At 38.9% G+C, this 11,873-nt stretch overlaps 1 protein-coding gene across 1 annotated transcript; it reads left to right on the top strand.

The window, feature by feature from the left end:
* Nucleotides 1-7,590: 7,590 nt before the first annotated feature.
* On the top strand, nucleotides 7,591-11,465 carry LOC149284366 (active regulator of SIRT1-like). Its single transcript, XM_089496793.1, has 4 exons — nucleotides 7,591-7,642; nucleotides 9,345-9,494; nucleotides 10,268-10,365; nucleotides 11,334-11,465. Exons 1-4 carry the CDS (start codon nucleotides 7,591-7,593, stop codon nucleotides 11,463-11,465), a joined length of 432 nt encoding a protein of 143 aa, XP_089352919.1.
* Nucleotides 11,466-11,873: the final 408 nt, after the last annotated feature.

Raw genomic sequence — 11,873 nt, forward strand, 5'->3', positions numbered from 1 at the left:
CCCGTCCTCCAGCGCCACGCTACGGTTCTCTGTGGGAAGTAAATGTCGTGTTAGATTTCCTTCGGGATGGCCAGACAACGATTCGCTCTCCCTTCGACAGTTGTCGGCGAAACTTACCCTTCTGTTGTCTCATCATTTTGCAGGGTTTTGGATGTTAGCGCTTTGGATGCTCATGCTGTCTCTCTATTCTTCCCTGATTTGTTCTCATCTGTATCCTAGCCGTGTTTTCTAGGCGACCCAAATATGTGTCGCCAGGTGTGTCAGGACTTATCTGTCACGCACGACGTCGATCCGTCCGGTCTTGACATCTCAACTCCTCTCCTTTGTGAAACCTTTCAAGGCTGTTTTCTTCTCCTACAAGAGCATCGGTGCTCTTTCCGTCAGGGGAGCTGCGGCCTCCTGTGCCCTTCGGGCTGGTGGAGCTTTAGTGGATATTCTGCGAGCGGCAGATTGGTCCCGTGCCTCCACCTTTCGGGCATTTTATTTCGCCCGGTTTCTTCAGGGGCAATGGCGTTGGTTTCCGGCGTTAAAAATGCAAAATAGGAAGCCTCCTGTCTTGCCTTAAAATTTGAAATTATTCTAGCCTTGGTGCCCAAATAATTATAATTTTAATAAAGACAGGAGGCGAGTATTTTCCCTCCCTGCCCTCCCGATGGTTAGGTGTACACTCTGGGTAAGTAGGCCAGGTTTGAATTTGTTTTTTGGGGGGTTTTGTCTGCTCCGTTGCGTTTGCTAATTTGTGATGCCTCGTTCTACTGTGTGTTACCATGTTTGTGAAGAATTTGGTTCTGTTATGTCTCTCTTTGTTTCAGCTTGATACCATCTCCGTGTCAGCGGTTCTGTTTCCCAGTTGGAGTGCATTGTCGCCTTGCTCTTGACTTTGGTTCCAGTTCGGGTGTTGGGTTCGGTTTTACATTGCTAGACGGTTTGCTGCGTTCTTCAGTTCCGGTTCACAGCGGACGAAAGAGGAAGAGGAAGATAGTTAAGGGGTTTATATACCACCTGTGTACTGTTTCTATTGGTTGTTTTCACTTGTGTTATTAACTCTTTCTTTGCTGCTGTTGGTGAGAGTAAAGGAAGATATGCAAAATACTCGCCTCCTGTCTTTATTAAAATTATAATTATTCGGGCACCAAGGCTAGAATAATTTCAAATTGTATGCTTTCAAGTATTGAAAGCTTACAGTCAAACTCCCAGGTAATAAATGGTAACATTTTAACTTTTTTCCTACAAAATAAACTGACAAAATGTTCCTTGTTTAATCTTCATGAGTTTTATTAATGTTTAGTTAAACTAAAGTCCATCTGCATAATTAGATAATTCAGATGATACTATTAATTTTTGTGCTGTGATCAAACTATATTGGTAATCTCAAACATTACCATAGTATTGTGAGTTACTGGGTTGCTTTGTAAAAAATTTTAACATCCTACTTTTCTTTATATTGTGTCAGAACTGTGTTGTACAGATGTTCCTAAGATGTGCCATGGAATGGTACTGAAACTAAATTGTGTCACCTCTTTCAAAATTACAAGGGTAGGGCTCAGTATTGCCAGGCTATTTTTCTATTATCGCATTACTCAGATGAATCTGTATGTCTTATGATGAAGTATACAACAAATATATGATATACCATGCAGTGTTGTGATTTATTCAACAAAAATAAAGCCGAAATGGAAAAACTTGACACGTTACGATTCAATAGCTTGCAGAACCACCTTTAGCAGCAATAACTTTAAGTAATCATTCTCTATATGACCTCATCAGTCTCTCACATTGTTGTGGATGAATTGGACCACTCTTTTTTACAACGTTGCTCCAGTTCATTCAGGTTTACAGGCATTTATTTATGCACAGCTGTCTTAAGGTCCCATCCATAGCATTTCAATCGGATTGAGGTCTGAGCTTTGACTGGGCTATTTGCAAAACATTGATTCTTTTCTTTTTCAGCCATTTTGTTGTAGATTTGCAGGAGAGACCCTCCTGAGAACTTCGACCCTCTGGGAACTCTTTTAGTTTAAATGGGCACTGTCATCTTGTTAGAGGCAGCATGTTGATTGAACGCGATCAAACGGGGCCCCTGACACTTCAGCAACACTGGCTGAGCTTAGGAGGTGAATGTTGATCGTCTGTATTACCTGGTTATGGTGCTGATTTGTATGATCTGTCTTAGTCATAGTACATACTATGTTGTTGAATAAACTCAATCAAGAAAAAAAAGCCAGTTGTCTGTATTAACCAAAACATAATCCTAGCAATGTCACACCTCCTTATCCTTAAATATAGAGTGACTAGATGTCCCTGTCCCCAAATTGAAACCTCTGTACTAGCTACTATTTTGTCTCTGAAAATATCTCCCGAAAGGCCTGCTACACAGGTTAAATCTCACGCATGAAATGGACAGAGCAAAATGGATTTGCCTGGTGTTTCACATAGAAACACTCTGCAGAAAATATTCTATCAAATGACAATTGACTTTGTACAATGTTACATCACTTTATTGTTTTGAAACAAATATTTGTTGAAAAAGCCTCCATTATAATATTGCTTAGGACCCTTAAAATCTTCCCTCTATTGCAATGTTGAGTTGTTATTTCCTAAGAGTTCATCTACACATTGGTGAGATTAAAAATCAGGCTCTTCTAATTTGAAATTATTATCTTTAGTGAATTATACTTCTTTTTTGGGAAAATATATTAGCAAAAGAACAATCCAATGTTGAGGAGACAGTGTCATCTACTGGTAAAAAAACTAAATATTTTTTATTTCTACAGTTAGTAATTACTTAAATATTGCCAAGGATTTTTACAAGGAACCTACTTGGATTCATACCTAGGGAAAACCCTTATTATTAATAGAGAACTCCTTTCTGTTTATTATACATTAATAATAGTAATGATTACGGTCCTGTGAGGCAATGATTGAGAGTATGTTGACAAGTTATAATAAAAAAAATTGCAAAAATAATAATAATAATCAGCTTATAAACTCAATGAATCAATAACATTATAAATCGCATGTGTGTGACATTTTGACTGGGAGTAGTCTCTTGGTTTGTGGATCAGTCTGGAGGAGATAGTGATTAATACTGGAGTACTAGTAAGTCTGAGACTAGTAAGTCTGAATAATATTTTTCCAGGTCTGATTATACGATACTATTAATATTGTAGAACTATTTTTACTGCACCTCATCTCTTGATAATCTCCATTATATAATACAAAAATTAGATCATACATTATACCAATGCATGGCTGTGTGAGGCGCACAGGCTGTCTGAGGAAACTCTATTCCCACCCACGTTCCTGCTCCCCCTGTTTCCTCATACAGTGCTCGGGCGCCACAGCAGTACACTGCGGGTCCGGGTTAGGCGGCCGACAGGCAACTGGGAACCCCCCTGAGTAGCACCCGGGGCGTACCGCCCCCCTTTAAGTAAGCTACTGGCAGGGTGGCAAATAAAAGGAAACAAGAAATGCATTTTTCTCAATCATGGTTTTTATTAAATATGAGAAATAGTTTACATGAATTTTTTACTAGTAAAACTTTTTTAGGTATTAAAACCAAATATTGTGTTTTGGTTCTTGTACCTCTAAAATATAGCTTTTATTATGTCATAGCAAAATAAGAAAATTACAGAAATGCCATTGTGATAAAGAGATAAAAGTGTTGGGTGCACAGAGTACAATGACACAATGTCATTTTTAAGTTTTTTATTCTGCTGTTTGTTTTTAGCACCCAGTTTATTCATTAATCGAAAAAATAATCGTTAGTTGCAGCCCTAGCACAGTGTAAATGTTGCTACCTTTCTATATCAGTTGGTGTTCTGAAGACACATTCAGCTTCATATTAACCCCTTCGTGACAAAGGCTGATTTTACTTTTTGTACCCTTCGTGACAATGGGCGTTTTAACATTTCTGCGCTGCTCGTGTTTAGTTGTAATTTTCTTCTTTCCCGTTTACTGAACCCACACACATTAGATATTGTTTTTTTCAGGACAAGAAGGGCTTTCTTTAGATGACATTGTTTTGATTGTATCATATTATTTACTATTAAAAAAAGTATAAAATATGGTGAAAAATTTAGAAAAAAATGACTGTTTCTAACTTTTAGTTGAAAAATCTTTTACTCATCTATAAAAGGTAATGAAAAAACCTGCTAAATAGATTCTACTATTTGTCCTGAGTTTAGAAATACCCAATGTTTTTATGTTTTTTTGCTTTTTTCTACACATTATGGGGCAAAAAGTACAGGTAGCGTTTTGCTATTTCAAAGCCATTTTTTCCAAATCTGGTAATTCTTCCCCCCATGTGCCATTTCGGGTATCTTTGAAGCCAGCCAATGCAATTTACCCCATCAAATCATATATTTTTGAAAACTAGACAGCCCAGGGTATTCCAAGTGCTAGTATTTTAACCCTTTCCAAGCACTAATTCTACCATCAGCCTTTGTCAAACTTTATGGTAGTCATTTTTTTTGCATTTGTTTTTTCACACACATTTTACTTTAGGTATGAATAAACAGGTTCTGGTATATGTCACTATCATAAAACACCCCAATATGTGTTTAGCAACATCTCCTGAGTACAGCGATACCTCACATGAATGATTTTGCCTGGCTGTTTGGGGGCAAAAGGGCCACATTTGGGGCATGCGCATTTTCAATGTTGAACTTTGGCATTTGGGGATCCACTGCCCATGCCCTATTTGGTACATCTTTGAGCCAGGCCATTTCAGTATGCCCAATAAAGCCATATATTTTTGATAACTAGACACCCCAGGGTATTTCAAATGCTAGTATTTTAACTCTTTCCATGCACCATATCTACCACCAGTCTTTGTCAAACTTTGTGGTAGTCATTTTTTTGCATTTGTTTTGTCACACACATTTTACTTCAGGTATGAATTAAAAAGTTCTCGTATATGTCACTATCACAAAACACCCCAATATGTGTTCAGCAACATCTCATGCGCGCAGTGATACCCCACATGAATGATTTTGCCTGGCTGTTTGGGGGCAAAAGGGCCACATTTGGGGCATGCACATTTTTCAATGTTGAACTTTGGCATTTGGGGATCCACTGCCCATGGCCTTTTTGGTACATCTTTGAGCCGGGCCATTTCAGTGTGCCCAACAAAACCATATATTTTTGCATAAGTTTGCGGTAGTATTTTTGTGTGTGTATTTTTCCCACACACACCTACTTTATGTATGAATTTACAGCTCCTGGTATATGCCGCTGTCACACAACACCCCAATATGTGTTCAGCAACATCTCCTGAGTACAGTGATACCCCACATGCATGGGTTTGTCATTTTTGGGGGGAACTAAAAGGCCACATTTGGTACGTGTGCATTTTTCTAATTGGAAATTAGATGTGTGGCCATCCTTCCCCCCCGTGTTAATTGGGACATTGTTGAATCCGGCCAATTCAATTTACCCCATCAAATCATACATTTTTTAAAAGTAGACACCCCATGGGCATTTAATATGCCAGTATTTTAACTCTTTCCATGCGAGAATTGTTTTAAGCTAATGTGCTAATTTTAGGACTTGCTCACAAAAATATATTTTTTATATATATATTTAAAAAAATGTTTTGCCTTTTTTAAAACATTTTTAACATTTTTTTTCAACTTGAAGGTTCCCCTGATAGTGACATCAGAGGGAAATTATTTTTACATTTTACTGTTTTTTTACTATTTTTTTTCTAATGATTATTAATTTTATTTTATTTTTAATGTATTTTTTTCTAATCACACTGTGATTAGAAAGCTGGGCTCCATTGACTTGCATGGTTGAATGCAGTACCTGTATTCAAACTGCAAGTGGAGCCAGAGTTCTCTAGAGGGTCAGGAGACCGTCTAGCGAACTTTTTCGTCTTTATTATTTTTTTTCCCGGGCCGCCGCCATCTTGCTGATGGCGAAGATCACCGGCAGCTGCGGCTGTGACCGCTCTCCGGAGCGGTCACAGTCCATCAAGAGGTAAGTGTTTGGTGTCGCTGGATGCCTCCTGATCGAGGCATTCCAGCGACACCATTTAAGTTTAGGAGGTGATCGTTGATCGCCTCCTAAACGCTTTTAAAACGGGCGGATGTTGACGCCCCAGGGAGGGGCCAGACATGGCCTCTGATTCCGATCATGGCCTTGCTGAATGCCTGGCACGTCATTTGTCGTTAACGACATGTTTTTCCGTGACGTGCCCGGACCGGCAATTGTCATCAAGGGGTTAAAAATAAACTTTCAGAAGATATATAATACAATGTTATGAATCAGTATGTTTATATCCTCCATATGACATAATTTCCCAATTCTCTTGGGGGGGAGACTGGAAGTGTTGCCCTGGACCTCTGGTTCTATCTGATTCATTACAGATTCTCCTTCCAATAAACTCTTTATAAAAAAAAAAAAAAATAAAGGTTTAGACTGTATCCTATTATTCTTGAATTCTGAGACACACAGGCAGAGGGGAGACTGAGAACTTCTGGGCTCCGGCTATCCGGAGCCTTCCCTTGCGGGACGCGGCCAGGACTGCCCACTGACATCAGCGGGCGGTCCCGTGACATTGGTGGGAGTTCCCGCTGATGTCAGTGGGAGTTCCCACTGATGGCAGCGGGAAACACCCCCATTAAAAGGGAAAATTGGCGGGGAGAACCCACAACCCCGGGTCTTGACCCACAGAACCGGAGTTCCCAGGTATGCGATGAGTAAAAAGGTGAGATGAGTTACAGCATATAGAAGACTATGCGCGCATGAACAGAGCTTTACTGACATCTTGTGGTAAGATGGGGCAAATACAGCCAATGTATTTAAGATAAGTGTCGGTTTTTGGAAACAGAATGAATGTGAGGTCAGAGTAAACGGTGATACAAATGCAGAAAACAAGTGTTTTCAAACCCAAGTATTCAGAGAAGGTTAAAGTCCATGCTCCTTTTTAAGCAGCACGTTATTAGAAAAGGTCTATCTTCCTTACATCTCCCTCTTTATTTTCTGACGCCCTGGTAATCACCAAGTTGTTAAATGCCCCTCGTGAATTCTTGATACTATGCATATAAGAAAACACTGTAGGATTTGGTACAAACAGATGTACTGTACCGTACTGTAAAAACGTAGGAGGCACTACTGTACCTTTATTACACGGTGGAGAGCGGGGTATCTCTCCTTACGTATCTACAATTCCACAAGAGATCACGAGTGTTCTGCTGCACCAATCGGAAAAAAACGTAACCCATATCTCACGCTGCGCAAACTGACAGTAATTGACACATTTCGCATATATCTCCCATGTTCTTTGTATATTTAATTTCCTGTCGTACAGGAAGTCCCAGAGTCCCAAACAGGAGAGTCAACATTTGACCAAACAGCACATTCGTCACCACTAGCGAAGACCAAGCAACGGTCTCCACCAAAATGGCTCTCGGAGTGTAAAATGTTTGGAACTCGATGTGGGATGAGGCTACGAAAACATGACCCGGAAGTTGATTGTAGTTTGTAGCGGATGACTGGCACACACGTGTGGATCTTGCAAATCGGAGAGAAGTGCAGCGATGTCTGCATCACTACTTAGGAAAGGTCTGGATTTGTTGAGTCCGGATGGAAATGGTGAGTGTTGAGGAGCGTTACACAGAAAAGTCTGCCCGACACCGTATGTCTGTTAAGTCAGCAAATGGCCTGTGCTGGGAATATAGACGAAAGTAAAGCAAGATTATCTATTTTGTCATTTGTTAGTGATATGTGACGTAGTACGTGGGTAATTTTAGGAATTCTGTGAGACGATATATAAATACGTAAAACATTTTACGTAGTAAATGGGAACAGCTTCTATCATAACCCAGTGAATGATTGAAACGACCTGTGGTTTGTGCTTTTATTTGTTAGTGCAGTTGTGAAGGTGTTTAGTGTAAAAGTTAAAAAGAAACATGCATGTGGAAGCTGATGTGTGTCAAGCAATGTCCTCTAATATTCTTCTTACTCCCTGTCCTTATACACACAGCAGCATATAACCTGCTTCCACCAAAGTACAATAACTCAACAGAATGGAAGCATAAACTCAAGGGACGCCTCAGCCATCATATACGCTTTAATGCCCAAGATCACTAAGTGGTACCTTTAACATATCATCGTGTGCCTTGGAAGTGCGTGTGCAGCTTCTGTACAACCCCTCTATATGCATTTGCCCCTTTCCCCTCTTCCCAGCTACTGGTGGTGTTTGGGCAGACACATCCTCTGATGAGATATACGGTACTTACCACCAATTAGCTCCAGCAAAGGTTTGGGTTTGTTCCTAGGGGAAGGTGTCTAACGGTGTGTGTATGTAGGGTAAGCGCTCTCATTGACCTGAAGTATTTACCAGATTTGCATGCATGCTCCAAGTGATAGTGGCTTATTGGTTGGAAGACACTCGTGTGCTGCAGTTTTTTTTGTTTTGGTTTTTTAGTAGTACTCCAATGTCACCTTTTATTAATATTACCCCTTTGACTGATTTAGGTCATTCACCTTTTTGTTCTTTAGCCACTTCAGTGTTGCTTTGGATCAATCCACTGCTAAAAAAAACAAAACATCTGTCTAAAGCAGTTTTTTGCAGTATTTCTATTGGTTCCATCCATTCTTCCTTATGTTTTAGCAAGATGTCAAGGCTCTGCCGACGAAAAGTGTCTCCACAACCTGAAGCCTCCACTACTATACTTCTCTGTATGTCATGCTGTGGACAGTGTTAGGTTTATGCCATACATAATAGGTTTTGCCCAGTAGCTCCATCTTGGTCATCTAGGCACCAGACAATTTCCCACACCACAGCTGGTACACTTGTGCTTTCTGGCAAGCTCCAGATGTGTGCTGTCAGATGGTACTTTAAAGTAAGGGCCCCTTTCTTGCCACCCTCCCGTACAGGCCAGTGTTATACAGAGCTCTTAATATAGTTTACTAGTGCACCAGTACTCTATCCCCCGCATTATATATATGTACACGTGTGTGTATGTATATATGTGTGTGTATATATATATTTATATATATATATATTGGCCATGGCCATATCCAAAAACAGTCCTGCTCTGCATTCAAAGTAGTGCAAAGCTTCCGGTGCACTTCTAGACAGAGATATGCCAATAAGGGCAACAGTCTCTTTTGATTCCATTCCTTATATAAAACTGTAACATCTATTGCTTAAGTGTACTTGTATGAAAATGAAACAACCACCTATCATTTTAATGTATGGGAATAAAAAGGCCACCGTTTAATACAAATGTCCAAAAATGTTTGTAACGGGTATATTTATTTGAACAACAATGACTTGTAAGTTGACTTTGACTTAACAACATGCCTGATTGCTTTTGCATATAACCTCCTAGGACCGAAGAAAAGTTCTGGAAGCAATCAGAAAGTGCCATTGAGCAGCCACAAAACGGGAATGAAAAAACGGCTCAAGAGGCTCAAGCGACAAGGTGTACCCCAAAAGGAAAAGGCAACTGCCAAAGGCAGAGTAATCAGATCAGCAGTAGGTGAGGATCTTGAATTGTGGGGAAAGAATACTGACATCATTCAAGTGCTGTGGCTTTTGTCAATATTATTTTATTATTGTGCTCCTGTAAGAAGGAGGTCTTAATATTGTGACCTATATAAGTTCTAGGTTTTTCAAACATTCAAAGTGATGTATTCAAATAAATGTGATATGTCCACAACGAATGTCCCATGAACAAGAAATTCTCCCAAGTTTTCAGAGTGGGGTTACAGTTCCTTAAAGAAAATGCAAGAAAAGTATAGTTACAATGATCTCTAGATTGTAAGCTCGTTTGAGCAGGGCCCTCCTCACCTGTTGTCTCTAAGTCAATTTATGTTACATACTACTTGTTATGTCCTGTCTACCCATTGTACAGCGTTACGGAATTTGATGGCGCTATATAAAACAAAAAATAATACCATTTATTGGCTAACTGAGAGTTTAATTGCAAGCTAAGCTTTCAAGACCAAGTTGTTAGGTCCCTTCCTCATGCATTAATCCTGAGGAAAGGACCTAACAACTTGGTCTATAAAGCTTAGCTTGCAATTAAACTCTGTTAGCCAATAAATTATATCATTTTAACTATACTTTTCTCCTGTTTTTCAAAGGCTAACACGGTACAAACCTTTTTATCATTAAAATAAATGCAGGACAGATGCTGTATGTGTGTCACATTTGCAGCTTCCCATTTGCAGGCTCGATTTGTTTGAAAATGGTATAATCTATGTGGCCTGTTGACCTGCTGAAATAATAAGGTCTGCATTCTTGTTTTAGAGGAGTTTAAGAAGAACAGCACAAAGGATTACCTGGCGCAGAACATGAAATACATGCTCGAGTCCCACCAAGTTGCGTCCAAAACTGTTGTGAAAAATGTAAGTAATATGCCACTAAATGCAGCATTAGAAACTAAACTCTGTCTACTGCTGAACGGCTAAAATGTCTCCAAAATAATTCTTTAATAAAGTTAACATTTTTGCTTCATTCATATTTGTTCATTGAATGGTTGTCATGTCACACAAAAGCAGACGCTGACAGGGTGTTGCCATAAAAACTGTAAAGGCGTCTTCACGGTTTCCATGTTTATACACGACTGATCTACTAACACATTGAGTGATAAAACGTAACTTAGTGAATAGATTAAAAAAAGGAACTGACAAGGAACTAACAAAAAACCTTAGATTCATCAGTTAATTCTAATTGTTGTGAATGCTTAAGATTAAATGCTGAAAGAAGTTGGCAAAAATAAGTACCTCAATGTGTGTGTGTGTGTGTATATATATATATATATGTCCAAGAATTACAGTTGCACACCAACCACTGCTTTTCTGCCCGGTGCCAAATAGCTGTAGCAGTAAATCATATAAAATCCAATGATAGTTACTGGCACTCCAGGGACTTTACACGACAACCTCCGATTTTCTGGTCAACGTTTCAGTCTATTTTACTTGTAGACTTTCATCAGGTCCTGATGAAAGTCTTAAATAGACTGAAACGTTGACCAGAAAATCGGAGGTTGTCGTGTAATTATTTATAGAAGTCCCTGGAGTGCCGGTAACTATCATTGGATTTTATATATATATAGATATATAAAATAAAAATGAACTATATTTAGTATTTTTAATGCTCAATTTGTTTTCTGTAGCTGCCCTTTTCCTTTCCTTCTATTGTTAATGGTTACTTTTGTTTGCAAAATTGCCAAATCATTTATTTAATCTAAAGTGTTTTTCGCATTATGACTTCACACCTCCTTTAGAGAAATGGGCATTCTAGTTTGTGTAATCATTACCTCTGTATGTGTAAAATGTTTGTGTATTACTCAAGTTTCTATATTCATGCACAGATCCTGAAACAAAACATTGGGCGCAAAGCAAAGGACCAGCGAGTGAAACAGCAAAGTAAAGTACAGCAAAAGTCTGTTTTCTCAGATGCTGACTTTAAACGCTTTGAAAAAGAATACTTTGGGAATCGATAGAACTCAGCCCAGGACCTGGAAAATGACTGATCGCTGTAGGTTACCTTTTGGCAATTTGGTAACCACAGAAAGTATCCACGGTGAATGGCTATAACACCTTTCACTTGGCTGTAAAATAAGTTGTAAAGCCAACTTATTATTTTTTCTGTGAAGTACAGAATTAAATATTTGGAGTACAATTTTATTGTGTTCATATGTAATTCCAAAACTATGCATATATGTGTTCTCTTTAAAATGTCTTTATATAACATGATCATCAATTTGTTATAAAGTGTACTTCGTGGTGTAGGATGACAATTTAAACCTCCGGACTATTTTTTTCTTTTCAATTTTGTGGATGTATTTTGCCATTTTTTGCAAATTGTGTGTTTCGCAATGTGTCATTAAATTTCACATTTTACGTAGAAA

Source organism: Sceloporus occidentalis, unplaced genomic scaffold, assembly GCF_023333645.1.
Source record: "Sceloporus occidentalis isolate IW3139 unplaced genomic scaffold, rSceOcc1.0.p SCAF_94, whole genome shotgun sequence".
Classification (NCBI taxonomy): domain Eukaryota; kingdom Metazoa; phylum Chordata; class Lepidosauria; order Squamata; family Phrynosomatidae; genus Sceloporus; species Sceloporus occidentalis.